Source organism: Diadema antillarum, unplaced genomic scaffold (assembly GCF_040938485.1).
Source record: "Diadema antillarum isolate AM-2024a unplaced genomic scaffold, OU_Dant_1.0 seq00000561_RagTag, whole genome shotgun sequence".
Lineage (NCBI taxonomy): Eukaryota > Metazoa > Echinodermata > Echinoidea > Diadematoida > Diadematidae > Diadema > Diadema antillarum.
The window spans coordinates 581,501-600,765 of record NW_027271500.1 but is presented as its reverse complement, the minus strand read 5'-3'; the positions used below and the strand labels follow the sequence as shown (position 1 = coordinate 600,765).

Sequence of the window (19,265 nt, the reverse complement as noted above, 5' to 3'; positions counted from 1 at the left end):
TACCATAATTTTTAGTCAATCTTGAATTAACATCGACTTCGTGGAACACCCCCATTCTACGGCTTTCTCAAATCAAAATGTTGGCATGTATGACATTCCTCTTGACCCCGGGGAGGAGGTGACGTTGTCCTGGAGGCTGGAAGGGGACCAAGGTATTGTGGTTTCTGTTGAGGTGACAACAAACATGGTAGACTCCCCCTTGTACAAATAAAAAAGATCCACGACTCTTCAAACAATCTCACTCGGGAAAGAAATTATAGGGATTAAGAGTCATTACCAATTAGGATGAACCTACAGGGACTCAACAGGGCAAAACTCGAGGCAGCAGAAGCATAAGCTTCACGGACACACATTAGTGTGTTCAACAGGGAGCCTTGACATTGGAGAACTATAGGGGGAGATCGTCATCCCTCACGTGATCAATCTCACATTCGTCTTCCATGTTGGAGAGTCCCACCTCATCTGATGCTAGGAGTGATGCAGATGCTGCAGGAAATGCTGTATCAAGACATAATCTGACACTCTAAGAGCTCCTCCACCAGCCCAATCATCCTAGACAAAAATCAGGATAGTTCTATGTGGCTGTGTTTAGACTACCACTAGCTTAATGACCGAACCATCAAGGATTCTTTCCAAACCACGGACTGAGGAAAGCCGGTGCGGAGGCGATTTTTTTTAATATTATTACAACTTGTATTATTATTTTTTTGGGGGGGGGGGGGGTGGGGGGGTTGTGTGTGCTTGGTTCTTCTCTTCGTTTGACCTGTCACATGGATATTTTTAAGTCAAGGTAGATCCTAGATCTATGGAAAAGACAGTCTTCAGAGTACCCTGGGGACTGTTAAGGTCGTATCACACCTTTCCGGGCAAGCTATGCGGGCTTGTTGCGAGTAGGGATTTTCCAGCACGCATGAGAATTTTCTGCGGACGGCAAGAATGTTTGCGAGTTTCGCACTTGTGTCTTACCTGCTAGACGCGTGCTACTTACCTCCTACTTGCGTGTATTCCGTGTGACCTGCGTGAGAGCTTTGAAACCGATCCAATTTCTGTTACGAGCGACTTACGAGTACTGCGAAGTACCTGTATTGGAGTTGCCTGCGTGGTGCTGCCGGTAAAGGTCTCCGACAGATGTTCTGCGTGTACCTCTGCGGGCAAACCCCTGCGAGTCACTCGGAACAAGTTTTGAGCATGCTCAAAGCCACGTCATACCATATCTGGGGAAGTTTTGCGGGTTGACTTGCGGGGAAACAAATTTAATACCCGGAGCTCTCCGCAGTTGGTCCGCATCTGACAGTACCTAGCGCGTATCTCGCCCATAGCTGCCTGGAGGTGCGCACGCAAGTCCGGTTTACCCGCAGCCAAGTTTTGAGCATGACCAAAACTTTTTCCGGGTCAGTCGCGGGGATTGCCCGCAGAGGTCCACGCAGAACGCCAGTAGGAGGCCCTTAGCAGTAGCACCTCGCAGGCAACTTCCATGCAGGTACATGTACTTCACAGTCCCCGTATGCGGTCCATGGGACTTCTGCCATTCCTTCAGAGGAATTCCTTCACTGAGTTGTCAGCCCCCACGCGCCTGGCACGTAGGTCACACAGAATACCTGCAAGTAGAACTTAAGGCCGTGTCACACCATAACGCGGGCTTGTGGCGAGGAGGTATTGTAGTTTCCAGCACGTAGAAGATTTTCAGCGGGCGAACAAGAATGTTTGCAATTTTCATTCATGCCTTGTCATACCGTACGGGGGAACTTCTGCGGCTTGACTTGCGGGGAAACAAATTTACTCCAAGGAGCTCTCCGCAATTGGTCCGCACCTGACAGTATCTAGCGCGTAGTTGCCCGGAGGTGCTCACGCAAGTCCGATTTAACCGCAGCCAAGTTTTGAGCATGACCAAAACTTTTTCCGGGTGAGTCGCGGGAATGCCCGTAGAGGTCCACGCAGAACGCCAGTAGGAGACCCTTAGCGGCAGTACTTCCCAGGCAATTCCCACGCAGGTACTTCGCAGTCCCGTATACAGCCAAGATAATGAAATTCTGTGAGATTTCAGCCATTCCATTAGAGGAATTCCTTCACTAGGTTGTCAGCCCACACGCGACTGGTACAAAGGTCACACAGTATACTCGCAAGTATAACGCGTCCAGCAAGTAAGACACATGCGCTGACTCGCACAAGTCCTTTTCCGCCCTCAGGAATGTCCGGTATGCTAGAAAATCCCTACACCTAACAAGCCCGAGTAGCTTGCCCGGAAAGGTGTGACAGGGCCTAAACACGGTTGCGGGTAAAAAAAATATGCGTGCGCACCTCCGCGGGCGACTACTTTTGAGATACATGCTAGGTATTGTCATGTGCGGATATACTACGGGGACTTCCGGGTAGTCAAAATTGTTCTTTGCAAGTCGCACGCAAGGCTGGTGAGACACGGCCTTTAAGTACAATGTAAAACACGTCCAGCAAGTAAGACACGTGCAAAACTCGCCCAAAATCCTTGTTCGCCCTCAGAAATTGTCGGGTATGCTGGAAAATCCCCACACGCAACAAGCCCGCGTAGCTTGCCCAGAAAGGTGTGACAGGGCCTGAACATGGTTGCGGGTAAAAAGGATTTGCGTGCGCACCTCCGGGTGACTACGGGTGAGATACGTGCTACGTACTGTCATGTGCGAGTCATCTGCGGGGACCTCCGCGTAGTAAAAATCGTTCTTCACAAGTCGCACTCAAGGCTTGCCCGGAAAGGTGCGACATGGCCTTTAGAGTTAATGAGGATGTCTCATTACCAACGCTTTGTACTTAAGTTCTCACACACAGCTGATGAAGCTGCTGCAAAAGGTTGTCGGAGGCAAGACAGGTGCAGCGAGGAAGAAATTTTGGTGGGGTCCACATCAGTGAGAGCCTTTTGACTCTGAAGGTAGCTGTGACTCAATCGCAAGCAGTGTATACTTGCACACACCCCCAGTTTGATAGCCCCTTTGTCAGAGATTTAGGTGCATTCTGTGGTGATCTAGAGGCATGCCTCCTCCAAACCTATGACGATGGGGAGTTGCATCCAATTCCTTATAGATGTACATGTAAATGCAAGTTGCATCCTATTTGGGGCTGAGAAGAATTACCCAGATTTGTCTAGTTTCAAGGTTAATTAAACTCAAGATGGCAGTGACACAGAAGTTTGGTCCATACATACTGGGATCTTAGTGTACTGTTTACATGGATCATAACCCACTGACCCATTTGAAGACAGCAAAGCTAGGGGCAACAGAGAGGAGTTCTGTTTTACAGATCGCCCCGTACAACCTGGAAGTAAGGTATCGCCGTATAGCAGGAACGAGTGTACGAATGCACTAAGTAGGTGACAAGAAGGTATTGAGGTGGAAGTGGAACATGAGCTGCGACCCCAGAGCATGATGACAAAAGACATGACAGCAGCCATACAAGAACTGACTGTGTGCCTTGCTGTTGGAAATGAGTCTGGTGTGCTGTACAAGGAAGAATGTTACATCAGCCTCCATGCTCCATGGAATTTGGCCTAGAGTATTGTCATCCTTCCTTCATGCAGCATTGGTATAGATTCAACATGCAGACCGTGCATTAAGAGAGGATAGCGAATTGACCCTGAGAGTTCAACAACCCTGGGACGATTATAAACAGGATATGACTTTCACCCTCACTCTCAAAATATATGTAGCCACAGGAAGAAGATATACTCTTTGGTTGGAGAAAAGTTCATGGTTTCTGATGAACATATAGGTTTAGGTGAAAATGTGGGTTTGTTCGGCATACTGAAACCTGGTACAATGTACAATACATGTAGTAAGGAAAAATACTTTAAGACAGTCCTGTGTTGGATTCAGTTTTTTTTTTTTTTTTTAAATTCAGTCCAATAAAAGGCCAAAGTTCCTTTCATCAATATCTCCTGACATCTAATATTGAACCCTGGAAACACAACATGTCCATATCTGGTGAATAGCTCTGCTCCTCAACAATACATGTACTACATTATGTTTAAAAAGTTCACAACAGGAACTGGCAAGTGAACTAAAAATATGTTAAAATACATTCTTACACTAGTTTACCTAACTGTAAAAGTGAAACTTTCATGCAATTAATCTTTGGGCCAATTTCAGTCAACATAGCTTGTATCTAATATCCCAGGATTACATTATTTCTGCAGATATACGTATTAATATCTCCGCTAGATATTCTTGTGTTCTCATTTTCATGCTAATTCAACGGAGTGTGAAATCTATGAAAATTTCCACAAATTGTAAAAATTCCATGTTCAGTGCATTTTGTACCTTGCTGTAGTTTAAGTAAGGTGAGACATTCCGTATACAGTGGACTCCCATTATAACGAAGTCCTCGGGAACGGCTGTTTCCTATTGTTATTTCGAAATTTCGTTATAACCGAACAAATAAACAATGAAAATAAGAGTGGATAATGTTGCGGCTTGAATTTTTACTTCGTTGTAACCGGAATTTTGTTATAACCGTGTTCGTTATAACGGGAGTGCACTGTAATTGATGCATCCCCCCACACATATTTCATTTGTTCTTTCTCATATGTTTCAAGCAGAATCTACCTCTAAATTGCGTTGAATGAAATCAGCAATAAATGAAAGCACTACGTCAGTGCAAGATTTTGAATATATGTTCAAGATGATCGTTGCGGTCACATGATTGTCATATCCATTGTGCTGAAATCTTCATTGCTGTATCTCAGACTATCATGAAAGATTAGAACTTGAGGATTTTTTTTACTGACATAACATTCTCAACTGATCTTTAGCAGAGGTGTAAGGGAAATACATGTATGTCCTTTGAGAAAAATAATTTCATCATTCCAAAGTCAGAGACATTTCAGGGTTACAACAGATGAGAAAGGAGTACATGTATTACACTTGCGATGTCAGATTCAATTTTGCATACTACAGGCAAAAGCTATCATGAAAAACACATATATGAAATTTCCTCAGGACAAGGGGATTTGTCCAGTAAAACTGTCATTACTTCCCTTATTTACTTTGTCCATTTCAACAACATTTCATAATTACAAGAAAATCATTGCGATCCCAACTATACTGCTAAAACAGATTCACCTGTATGTCCAATACTCTCTATTTCTTTAAAGAATATGATTAGTCTTTTCATCTTTGATCATTTTCTATTCTTGAAAGATAAACCTTATCTTAGGTACATCTTCTCTTGTAATAAGGGGAGGCATGTGAATGCAGGACAAAGAACACACTGTAATATCAAGAGATAAGCATTGGTCCTAGGAGGATTGGAAGATACCATAAACATTGAATAAAAGGGGGGAAAAAATGGTTTCATTCTTCTTTACTTTACCTGAAAGTAAGTCGAGTTACAATTTGACACAGCTATTCTGACAGCAAATGATAACTTCAGAAGAACTATGGTTGTGACTGGGAGAGTTTGCAAAAGAGGAAACATTATATACATCAGTATGTTGTTTTGCCAGTGCCCTCAACAGCAGCAATACAACTGTAATCCCCCTGCTGCATGGTGCTCCATTTGGCATTCAATGCTCACGCTTAAAATATATGCTGCCCATTAGTACTGTCATTGTGTTTGATCGAGTTTGTCTTGTCACATTATACATAATGCTGCTGGTTTTTGCACTCAAATGTCACTTTTTCTTATTTCCCTTCTTTTTCTTTGTCTTTCCTTTGAGTGTCTTGCTAATTATCTTGATTTGCTTGATGTTTGTCTGTCCGAAGGGCATCTTTTTGACTTTTTTCCTCTCCCTCATCCCATCATTTTCGTCCGGGGAAGCCGCCACATCCTCATGTTTGCGCTTTTTTGACTGTTCTGGCGTCTCTGGACTATTTGACAGTCTGTTGTCCTCTGGAGGCTCTTTGTTTGGGACTTGTTTCTTCAACCGCCTTGTGCCTTGCAACTTTTGCTGGTCTTCCGGTTTCAGCCAAGGACCTTTGATCCTCTGCAACGGGAGGCTGTGCACGATTTCATCTGGTGTGCAGTCCCTGAAGTCCAACCAGGGAACGTGGATTTTTGGACACCGTTCCACCGCCAGCGCCACAAGATTGTCAAAGTCGGAGACCTCGGCACCCTCAGTGGCCCCACCTTGCACCGACTTTTTCTGTAAGTGTTAAAAGACAGCCATTGCCTGGATATAATAATAAGTGGTAGGGGAGAAATACAGGAAACCTCATTAAATTGAACTCTGTGGGTCATTGAAATTTCCTTGTTATATATCGGGTATCTGGTTATAGCAGGGAGAAAAACAAATGAATATGCAAAGAATGGGACCTGAACAATTGCCTCATTATACAGTGGAAACTCGGTATAACGAACACTGCTATAACGAGATATCGGTTATTACGAGGAAATTTTCCCGGTCCCAAATTTCCTTCCACACAAGTCTATGTAAAATGCTACTCTTATAGCGAGATCGGCTATAACGAAATAACTGCTATAACGAGATAAATTTTGTTATGTCCAAACAAAGAAAAACATAGCCAATCAAACCTGTTATAGCGAGGTAAAGCAAAATGTCTTCGGGTAAAGCTTTACTTTGCCTGTGCTATCATGTTCCGAGATTGTAAAGCTCGATGCGCCAAAAACTGTCTTGTACATACATATTTTCTTCAGTTCACTCTTCAGCTAGCACCGCATGTTGTGCGTGTATGTGTGTGTGTGCGCGCACTGATACATGCAGAAAATGTGGTGGGACGGCCGTATACATGACATCATCATGACGTTTAGCAAGTGCGAGGCAATCTGATGCTGTGATTGGCTTTCTACGTAGGGAATTCCCCATCTTCACACACACACGCAGTCATAATGTACATACAGAATGTGTCACATACACAGCATTGTGCAGGCCATATTCAAGCTTTCCACACACAACACACACCCATACCACAACCATATACCAATCCACAGACGATCTTCACACAATCGCAAGCTATATAGATTTACAAATTCAAACATCTACAATTAATAAGAAAAACATTCTTGATATCGGATTTCGTTGGCAAAAAACATCTTCTTACCCATAAAGGTGAGTAATTACCTCACACACATTACCAAGTTATCAATATTGATTGAAAGATGATGGGTAGTCCCACGTGTGCAAATTAATGTCTTTATGTTAAGCTTTCTTTTATGCCTACTGATATAACGAGATATCGGCTATAACGAGGAAAACGACTCGGTCCTGACCATCTCGTTATATCGAGTTTCCACTGTATCAGTTATCTAGCTCTATAAAGGATTTCATTATAACAAGTTTCCACTGTAGGGCCTACGGAAATCAATCAAGCCAATATCTTGTGAGCATAATTTGGTGGATTGCAATATCAGAGTCTTTCTGTAACACAGAACCTGCACACTCACCCTAAAGCCTACTGCGAGGACCGTGTTCATCTTGAGGAGGGGTGCGAGGGTCTCACTGAGGTGGAACAGAGCCAGGGCCGGGCACTGCCTGGTAGCACTCAGTGCACAGAGGTGGGAGGTCAGGATTTCGGGCTTCGCCGAGCGGCAGACCATCAGCAGCCGAAGACGATCTTTCTCCAGTGACCTTGTGACCTCATTAATTCCAAGGGCTAGCTGCAGCCTTCGTAAACCACAACACACAAAGAAACAAATTTAACAGCATGTTCTACAGTAGCTGAGATGAATGAATGATGAAATGAAACACACAGCACACTTGCCTTTGTCTGATTTTTTTTTTCATGTACATCCCTAGAAAAAAACAACTATGCAGACCATTAGGAAACAATACAAAATTATGTCGATTATTTTCTTGTTACTCACATGTATACATGTACAAGTAATCAATTCACTTTTCAACATAACCATCATACAGTGTATATGCTAAGAATAATTACACAGACTTTCAAACATTTCGTTGAACTTCTCATTTTTGTGCTTATAAATCTTAAATTTGGTGTGTAATTTTGCTTTCTGTTAATTCTACAGTTGTGACATTTCCTGACTTTTTCATACAGACAAACCAATCTGAGTGACAACACTGCACGCAGAATAGCCACACAAAAAGTTATATGTTTACTTTTGTATAGAAAAATGAAACAAAATAATAAAAATAAGAATAGATTTTAAATCAAACAGACAGTGGTGATGGAAAATACCTCAAGGCTTTTTGTTTCTTCTCTTCATCTGTCTCCTCCTTTTCATCCTTCTCTCTCCTCCTCCTCTCTGTGTTCTTTCGATTTCTTGATTTCTTCTTGGCAAGCACACTGACAAGAGGCTCAAATGTCCTAGGATGACATTGATCACATATAAACATCACACACGTACAGAAATTGTCAATGTACAACCTTGACATATTGTCAAAGTATAATGATATTCTCATTCTAAGACAAAGACTCTGTACTCAGTAAGAATTAAAGGAAGCAAGATATGTTGTATTAAATTTTACATGCTGAAACATGTTTGTCAAAAAACAACTACAGTGTATGAGGCATTTAAAGCAAGATGTTGTAAAAATAGAGGATTAATCAATACCGAGTCAAATTCAAACACTTACAAAGAGTGAGTCAACAATCATACTCATAGAGCTGATGAGCTACAACTTGTACGCGATATTCAGATCTAACAGAAGGATGTAGAAACTGTAAAACTGGTGGGGCGGGTGGCGGATCCAGGCTGGGGAGCACCGGGCATGTGCCCTTCCCCTTTAATTTTGTAAAGGCATCCCCCCCCCCCCCCCCCTTTATGGAATTCCTGGATATGCCCCTGCTGTCTGTGTACAGTGTATTTGTTTGTTTTGTCTACATGAGGAAATTGAAAAACAAATTCACAAATTGTTAAATCTAGATAAGACACAAAAGCATACAATAAACACATGATGCTTTGTTAATGGAAGAGCTGATATCGATGACTGTATCACTGTTGTACTTAAAAATGAACTGGTACTTAGTTTGATTTTCTTTACTCTGCAATGAAGATCCTTACACTATTTCATTTGCATATGAGTGAAGTTCCTTCAGTATTCATATTAGAAGCATGTGGAGATACACTCACAGGATTGACACATAGTATATGACAGACACCAATTTCAGGGAACATAAGAAAGCTGACCACCTACAAAATTTATAAATAAAAAAGTTATTTTGAAAGAGCTTACCGTTTGATTTCTGCTAAAATTTCTGGCGTAACACCACTGGGTAGAGTTGGCCTGAAAAAGAAGTAGACATATTGTCTGAACATTGCAAATCTGATGATTGCTCCTAATAAAGCAGATCGTTCTTACAAGTTACAGTGAATGATTTAATCTGACAATTACAGATCCAACTTAATTTACACTTCCTGGCGAGAGGACCAGCTAAAAGTTAGTCTACCCTGGTAAAATTATATTAAATTTCATCCATGATCCTTACACTACAGGAGTACAGGCACAGCGTACAGCACGGACTCCTCCCTATCTAGCTAGATCTAGTCGTAGTCTCCTCCTGAATTTGGCAATACTTTTGATATATTTACTCTTTCATTCGTGAAGTATACATTATATTTCCATTCTTTCAGGTGAAATGATATGGTCTACTTTCGACTACAAGGCAGGCAGGGGTTCTACCATACAACTACATGTAGATTCTAAGTCCAACAACAAGGAGGACTTGTACTGGCGCAATGTTTGCTCTGCTACTAACACAAATTACAAGGTATGGGACCACACTGAATGCTGGGAGCACAACTTGTGAACTGTAACCTTCTCACTCACCATTGGCAGCGAAATGGCGATGAAAGGGAATTCTTTGTCACCGTCCTTTCCTTGCCTTTAGCTTTCCTCACAGTTTTGGCTCCGTCAACAACCACCGAAGCCTCAGATACCACAGTTTCTGACATGTTTACGTGCAGCGTACACAGTCCAGCGTAGTCAGCCCACGTTTCCCAAGCGAGCCAATCCCACCGGCGAAACGGCGGCGGCGCGGCGGCGGCGATCTCCACGCCGCCCGCGCTCGCCGCTCGTAAATCGGCTGCTTGCGCAATTGCTGATGACAGATAAACAAGGCGACTCGCTCTGCGTGCCCCCGTATAGCGCGTTTACCCCACAAACCTGTTGGCTCCACTCGCCGGCCAACAGGTTTGTGGGGTACACGCGCTATACGGGGGCACGCAGAGCGAGTCGCCTTGTTTAAAGGCTACACGCGCACACGTGTAATAATATTATAATTTTGATGTTTATATATCGTATTCGGGAGTCTGCTTGTGCACCATATATGCGTTGGGCAGAGGGTCCTGAGTGCGGCAAATGAGGGATCTAGGTCTGTGTGCGCGACCGAGAAGCCTGCTCAATGTAACGAGCCGGGCTGATCAGAGTTTGCCATCAGCATGCACCAGAACTTATTTGTCCCAACCGTATAACAGCAGACACATAGCGCATAAAAATGATAGAAAAAGTTATAATTGTTATTGAATTATTATATGTAAAATAATTATATAATAAAGATAAAGGCGTAAATATTCATATTTGAATGACGCGCCTCAAATACAAAAACAACAAAACAACAACAAACAACATTCGACTCGGTTACAAGAATAAGGCGTCCCCCCCCCCTCCCCACCGTCGCCCATTGTAGCAACAGAAATCTATATGTTCCATAAAATTGATTAAAAAGTGTTCATAAAATATTTCTCATTTCAATATGAACTTTCTTACATTTATAGGTCCAATGTACTCTTCATTAAAGCCTCAATTAACTTTCAATGTTGTGTGCATGGTATCATTGTACGTACTAAAACATATACGCCTTGTACGGTACTTGTGTAGGTTATCTTTCTCTCCCTCTCGATCTCCTTTGCTTGCTCTCACTCCCCCATCCTACTCCCCCCCCCCCCCCCCCCCCTCCCCTTCTCAAGCTCTCTTCCATGCATACAAATGCCATACAGGTTTTGGCAGCTCTGTCTTCTAGCTCCAACAGTTATACAGGAAGGCACAAAACCCAAAAAGGTACACAGCAAAAAGGATTGCTTAAATTATCATCCAATTTATTGTTTCGATCAACAATGATGAACACTGGCTTTGACTCACATGATCAACAATGGAAGGCAGACATGCCCATATGAAACAAAAATCATGCATCGATATCATTAAAAACAAAATCACATAATTGTGAAAATAATGGTTACATCACCGCAACATATACCACCGATAACAAGCCAACATCCACTGCTCTTAGGAGCTGTTTTCATTGGGCAGGCGAATGATTTCAAAGGACGCGATAATGTTGAAAAAAAAAAAAATGGCAGAGTCCTACATTTGGAGAAGTTTTCCTCCAACTCTGTCCAGAAATTTTGTGAAATTCCCATCAAACTTAGAATGACACCCACAAACAATTGATACGCTTCCGAACTCCTGCGACGGTTTGGCAATCTTTTGCAGACTAAAATGCGAATGTTGGACTTTGACTGGATTTTTTGGGATTTTTTTGACATTCGCATCCTTTCATAAATTGTTCGCGTGCTCCATGAAAATGGCCCTTTAGATGAGGCTTACAAACCATCAAATGCAAAACTGCTACAAACTCTTGGATTTTTTTTTTTACTCAAATCACAGCAAAATTGGCCACAGTGACTACTACTATCTTATCACCATTCATGCATATTCTTTCATTTCACATCCATGATTTCCTATTCACTCTATTTTGAGTAATACACATACCTTGCTGCTTTTTGTTGTCAGTTTGCAGTAGACTTCATGTACAACTGATGCGCACAAAAGCAGTTAAGAACATATCTTTATATTCAACTTAGACAAAATGGCAAGCATGTATCTTGTGAAGCCCCGTGTAGAGACGTATATCCACCACAAATGGCATGATTTGTTGTGATTTATATGCAGCCCAACTACACACATGGCATAATTTGTTTTTTGTTTTTTTTATTCAGGGATCAAACGTGGACCCAGTTTCTGCGTAAAAAAATACACACACAAAGGGGAAAAAGGGAGAGAGAATATGCAATGATGAACATAATACATAAACTGGCTGATCCACAACTTTTTGAAAGTTTGATGAATGAACCTATTTCCATATCAATGGAGCTGTGATCATCTTATCGCACTGAAACGAAAAAAATGACACAATAGAGTTCGAATGTTTCATGTTTCTAAGGGTCTCCACAGAACTTGAGAAGTGACATAAAAAACTGTAATCGAGGATGAAATCTGCAAGTGGTGATTGCATATCCACTGCAAATTTGCTTCTGGGTGAATGAATGGTGAGAAGTACACCTCTTTGAGAGCTAATGTCCAGCACATAACGTAAGACATCTGTGTAAAATTGATGCTTAACTGTGTTAAGCACGACAAACAGTCCAGTACGATAGACAGCAGGTGTTTTCACTTTAACAGTATGTTGAGTTGAGCAGAAACATATGTGACACTACCTGCCAATTGTAAGTGACATCATTGTAATTACAAATAAAATATTTAAATGAGATGTTCTAAATGATGTTACTTTCATGAAATACCACAACTCATACAGTACTAGAAAGTGCAACTCTTCTAGCCTGCATACCAATGTGCATTCATTTGCACACGTAATGTCACATTTCACATTTTATACTGTTACACAATCTCTAATTAAATGAGTACGGCATAGGTGCAGTAAATATACCAACAGGAAATTAAAAAAAAGTTTCATTGGAAGACATGGCATTGGACAACTTTGCATGCTGGATGCTACAACTCTCGTAACAGAGCAAAATAGAGTTTTATCATTCCTACATCTCGTCTTCATCACCACGCAGGGTACAACCAGCACTATCATAGTCAACTGCATCTACAATATGATATTACAATTGTACAAACTTCATTGAAATATTGGTAAATTACAACATATCACATCTCTTCATTCAATCATTGATTGCACAATCAACATTCCAGTTATTGTAACATACGCTTATGTCAATACAAATCTATACATTACGTTTAGCAGTCCATTTCATTCACAATCAACAATAACAACAACAAAAGGATAAAGAAATGAATAAAGCTATAACATACAGCTCTACATGTAATAATCTTAGAAATAACAATGATACCATGGTCATAATTGCCCAAGATCAGGGGCCACTGAACATGTTTGGTGTTGGTGGTAACGTGGGGGGGGGGGGGGGCAGTCATACTGCTCCTAGTGGGCAACAGGGTCCCCCCCCCCCCCTATTATGTTTCTAATCTTTCTTTTTTTTTTTTTTACAGAGAATTCCCCCTAAATAAATTGTCAAGGGCCTAGAACTCAAGACTCTCAACTGAGAAGGGGTCATTGAACTATCCAACCTTTTTTCTCACTTGCAAATGACTGTACCACCCACATCAATTCCTGGAAATCAGAAATGCAAACACCTCACGGCAAATCAAGAATTTACTTTTAAAAGCCAATGGGGGAAACTGCACATCTTCTTCAGATCACTGCCATGTACACTTGTACTTCGCATCTGATCTCAGTAGAGTCTTGAAGTGAAATACAGACAAATATGATAAACAAACAAAAATATACTACCAAATGCCCATGAGGCCTACTCCATTTGCATATATCTTCAGTAGCACAATATGGAGCACGTGGATAGAATTTAATCACACATAAACAATGCAAGGGTCATCATAAATAAATCAGATGTTGCATAAGAGATAACATTACAGAAAACAGAAATATACAGCAGGTTTCGCAAAACAGTCTCAAACTGTAAGAAATACATGCTGGTAATTTCTAGCTCATCAGCCAAGAGTTTACAGTACAATCAACAGTTTTACCTCAAAGCAAGTTTTGTTCATTTAACAGTTGATAAATTCATTCAAAAGTCCTTCATCTCCCATTTTGTCTCAAGACTGTAAAGCAAGAAAATTTTGCAGCATGAAATTTTTGCGAATTGGAGCCGCCAGCCTTTTTCACAGCATGGAATTTTTGCAAATTGCTGCTGACATTCAATGCATACAGTGTAGACAAGAACTTTCACATGCACCTTTATTTCACGAATCTTGGCTCTCACGAAATTCACAAATCTAAAATGCACATGAAAATTTCTGGTTGTACAGGAGTTAACAATGGTATCACTTTGAGAGACAAGCAGTACTGAGTAGGTTTGACACCAAGAATCTTGCTCCGACATGAACATCACTTGAGCTTCCTGATGATGTAATGAAGTAAACGCACGCACACACACAGACACTCAGGAAATAGATGAAGAAATGTGCAACGAAAGGGTACAGAGCAAAATTGCTGAAGGTGGGCATCAAAGAAAGAAAAAGAGATAATTTCAGCACGACACTAAAAAGTGAAAGTGACAGAAAGACTACGAGAGACCAATATCACGATATAGCATGGTAATACAGCAGGGCTCGATACTAACTTTTTACTCAACTGGTCCGTTCACGCCACTGAAATCTTTAGATTTGAAATTTTGGTGGCCTGGAATAGAAATGTATTGGTCAGAAATAAAATGGAAAAATAAAATTTCACTTTGAATCTTAGTTGCCCCATTGGGCAACCAAAAGATAACCTTTATGAAAATTTGGTGGCCCGACATCAATTTCTAGTGGACCCGGGCCACCGGGCCATCGGGCCACTGGGCCACCTCTAATGTAGAGCCCTGAATACAGGACACGTTTAATGGAGAGGCCAAGAGAAGAGATATAATGGAATAAGACTGACAGAGGGAGAGAGAATGAAAAATGAAAATAGAAAATTATCTATATAATGAATATGAGACACATATATCAATAAATAAAAAGTAATGGTAGATTGGAGCAATCTACATTTGCAAATATTTCCTATATTGATCAAGTCATATGACTTATGACTTCCAAAAGTATCATATCGCAGGAACTGAAAAGACAAATGACCTTGCTTGCTCATAGTCAAGCTCTCACAGAATCCAGTCGGCCACAAGGAGAAAAAACAATCAAATCATCTGCTTCTGAAGGTTATACATGATGATATATCACTGAGTATCTTAAAAGCAATAGGAAATTTACACAAAACACATGAGTAACACCACAGTAAGGGTTATTCAAAAGCTCTAGTTCCTTTTTCCTTTCCCGATGGAAAAATGTTCTAGCTACACCAATTTTCATAGATGTGACTTGGTATGTGGTCATGACATAATACTGTAAAAGCTGTTATTTTCACAAAATTCGCAAATCACTGTTGGGTAGCGAATTTAACAGCATGCTACGGCATTAGTGCACATACAATACTTTTGGCATCAAATCGCGAATGTCTGTGACCTCCACATTCGCGAAAATTTCTGTATGCGAAAATAACAACTTTTAGAGTAAGCTAGTATCCAATGGTGAAGGACATTTATTACTTCTACAAATTCTATTGATTTAAATAACATATTCTTATTAGAAAAACACCTTAATAATTTGCCATTGAGAGCAACTCTCATTACATGGATAAATCAAGCATTTACACCAAATAGTGTTAGTCAGGAATCACAGAATGCAACATACATTTATACCATACCACACACAACTCCTCCAAATGTATCCTGGTGGATATACCCTGTCAGATAGTATCAGAGTCAAGTACGCACAGGTCATGAATCAACAATACCAAGTTCAAGAAGATTTTCAAACTTCTTGTAAATACACACACATCATTACAAAAAGACAGACAGACATTTATATGTGTACGAGCTAAAAAATGCCAAACAGTTAATACAAAAATTATTTCTGTGTGAAGTTTTCTTCTGAAATTAGCTCTTTTGGACAAAAAAAAAAATGTGCCATTAAATTTGGTAATTTGATTTTTGAACAAAGAACCAAAATAAGCTTGCTATGAAGATTCCTTCACCATATAATGAAACAGATACAGGTACATGTACATGCATATATCTAGTAAATAACTCTTGTTTGCAAGTACACGCACACACATCGTCACATGCTACAAATGCACACACATTGGTTTCCTGGCACAAGTATATACCTGCTTTTGCTTCAGTGAAGTTAAGTGGCTTAGTGGGGGATGACATGCATAGGTTTCAAGAACATTAAAAAAAAAATTGACTTCGATCTCACACAATGCCGTATGTACCGTGGGATGGCAAGCAGAATCAATTACAAACATATTGCTTGTTATCACTGGGTTTTGTCAATATACATTATCATTCTATAAAGCTCATATAATCATTGTTCTGTAAATCACTTAATGCATAAAGTGACGTACACTGTATAAAGATTTCTCAACAAAAATTAAAACCTCTCAATAAATTGATATGTAAGGAGGTAAAGATAATTTGGCTAAATACAGATCTTTGAAAGTTAGTGAGGATGACTCCTTGAAAAAGTAACTTCTTCTTGGCCTTGAATAAAGAAGCATGCATGTTCCTCAAAAGAATCAGCAGACTTTTATCCTATTTCCCATGACACCCAGAAAAGAATAAGACATCAAATCTTTTGGAAGACACATGAAGGACTACTGATTAACTCATTCAAGCCCGCTGTAGAGTATTCTGTTTTGCGCTAACACACAGTCTCCACTGACCTCAACCAGAGAGTGCTTGTTGCCAGCTGTTAAGGGGTTAAAGGCAGACACAATAATCCTCATTTGGACATAATAAGACAGCAGTTAGCCCAGTCGGTAGCGTGTCTGCATCGCGATCCAACGGACCCCAGTTCGATTCCCGAGTCCCATTGAGCAATGTAGTGTGTAATCATGCCGTCCCCTCTAGCAAGAGGCAAAACACTCTGTCCCTCGGATAGGACATAAAATGGAGGTCCCGTTTGTGAGAGATTCACATCCCATGCACGTAAAAGATCCCGTTCATTCATTCATCGCAAAGTGCAGGGTGATAATAACATGGTGAAGTGGTCTCGCCTAACATCCAACTGGACCCCATCATGGAAGACCAGCTATTGCAGCTGAATATGGGCTATCCAGCCATCTTCTCAGATGGAAATGAAGGAAACAAACAAACAGAAACCTCACAAAGAGTTGTCAAAGCATAATTTCAACACAGGATCTTGTAATCCAGTGCTACAAACACTGCTACTTCCCTGCAGCTAAATGCAGCTGCATGAACAAAATGATGACACAATCAATTCTGCAAATCAAAGTAATCAGAGTTTCAGTTAACATCAACTGCTATATCCACAACAGGGTGCACATTTCTCATTCATCTATGGCTGCAGCAATCACGCAGCAAAACTGATGGCAAGCAATATCACATGATAGTATTGTCTAACATCACACAGGTAGCTCACAATAATCAAGAAACTACAACAACAAAAATCACCTGTTGTGTTAACATTCACCGTCACACACACATAAACTAAAAGCTTGTCTGTGCAGTGAGAGTTACATGTGTACTTGCGATGCCTTGAATCAAACAGAGTACAGGCTTGAAAACTACACCAGTAGTGTATGCTTGTATCCCTTGTCTGGTACATTTGGCAAACATGGGTGATTTATAAAGGAGGCTTGGCCAAACAGTTATCTTGGCATCCCTAGGGTGTAATATGCAAATCATTTGCTTGGAATAGCAATGAAATAGCACAAAATAATTTGAGCGGGAAGACGTTGTCAAGTGCAGGCAAGAATGCACCCCTTCATAATTTGCATTATCGCTTAAAAGAATAACTAATTAAGCACGTACAAATTAACATAAACAACAAATTATCAAGACAACTCAATTCAACCCACTAGCGTTTTTATCACAAGTGTTATGTTTCTACAATTACATTTTTCATACAATGCTTCAATTCATATGATAGTAATTCAAAAATGAATTTCCCATCAAAACATCACATACACCTGTGTGAGTGCCACGAGTGTGAAAATTCCTGAAAAACTTACGAAAAGCATGATAAACGGTATGAATTACCATATAGCGAGTTGTTGCAGAGATCAAAACTGACCAAACCATTCAGTATATTGCAAGAAAACTCTTTTTGTTGTTGTTGTAAGCAGTTAACACAGACAGCTGTCACATACAGCTATGCAAGTTAACTTTTGCACAGCACATAATATCTCAAAGTAGTACACCAATCTATTGCACTGTGAACTTGCATACGTGCACGTTGCTTGACGATTCGACAAAATCTGCGCAGTGTTCCCAAAATCGTGGGTCAGACACTTAACAGCGGTAGTTACTGCACATCTGCGATAGAGTTTGCGGAAATTGCTGAATAAAATGTACACCTCCGCATCAGATATAATTCATTCATAGATCAGTGAACATCGGCGAAAAAAAAGAAAGAAGAAGCTAAATATTGATATAACAGGAAGATAAGCATGCAGGTAGTGAACATACTGTATTGCAAATGTGACAAAAAATATGTCTTATTACACAACACAGCGAGGTATATGCAATCAAAAAGGTTGCCTAGCTTTGGGCTTAAACGGGTTAAGGTCACAAGAATTAAGACTGACCATACTAATGAATAAAACTAAGATGGTTCCAGAAAACCATGGAAAATGAAATTTTAGTTTCACATGCATAAAATAATACAGTTTACAGAGTTTATAAGCAAATATAAACAGCAGCAGCAGTAGCAAATCCCAATCAGATTAAAATAAATATAATTTCTTGGCCCCAAATAATACAGATGTAATAATTTGTAATGATGACTTTGATTGTATCAGTCAATGTATACCTGACTGCATATGACATAATTTCAAACTTCCTGTCACCTTCTATATATGTATGATACTAGGTCCAATATTGCAGTGACTGCAATATTCTCAACATTTGAGGCAAATGCCTAAAATGATAGAACGTTGTGATGTTTTCTCGAAGTATTTCAGAGCTTAAAAGAAAGAAAAGAAATGAATTTAAACCAACAGATTCTGAGTAGTATGGATATGGTGGGCATAGTTGCAGAAGTTTTGCAAATAACAAGAGAATTACACACAAATAAGCAGCTGCAAAGAACAAAGGAGCATGCGGTGTCCTGTACAAACTTAAACCACACACACTCACGAGCCACACACATCCATAGTACCGATACAAGATCAACTCCTTTGGGAGGGCACACAAAACACACAGCGACAAACTTGTCGTGTACAGGGGAAAAGGTTTTACATTGTCTCAAAGAGCAGACATCTTGTCCTTGATGGACGAGAGATGAGCACATTATACATTATACACTACTTTATTCACACACAAAACTCTTCCACTTGTTACCTATGTACTGCATCATTTCTAATTCCTATACCAATGCTCTGTGTAGAAGGCCCGTCTTCTAGATAACATTAACTTCTGCCCCAAATCTTTGTAGTGTGAATGCAGGACTCCTGTCTCATGGTCATTAGATGGGATTCTTCGAAGCA

At 40.4% G+C, this 19,265-nt stretch overlaps 1 protein-coding gene across 1 annotated transcript; it reads right to left on the bottom strand.

The window, feature by feature from the left end:
* Positions 1-5,635: 5,635 nt before the first annotated feature.
* On the bottom strand, positions 5,636-8,838 carry LOC139734984 (uncharacterized). Its single transcript, XM_071645760.1, has 4 exons — positions 8,828-8,838; positions 8,121-8,249; positions 7,366-7,585; positions 5,636-6,106 (listed from the first exon to the last, which is right to left on the bottom strand). Exons 1-4 carry the CDS (start codon positions 8,836-8,838, stop codon positions 5,636-5,638), a joined length of 831 nt encoding a protein of 276 aa, XP_071501861.1.
* Between the last annotated feature and the right edge of the window lie 10,427 nt (positions 8,839-19,265).

Coding starts and splice junctions, on each gene's coding strand:
- LOC139734984 (XM_071645760.1), bottom strand. Junction 7,586..8,120: donor AAGAAACAAAAAGCCTTGAG/GTATTTTCCATC, acceptor TGGTTTACGAAG/GCTGCAGCTAGCCCTTGGAA. Junction 6,107..7,365: donor TCCTCGCAGTAGGCTTTAGG/GTGAGTGTGCAG, acceptor TAACACTTACAG/AAAAAGTCGGTGCAAGGTGG.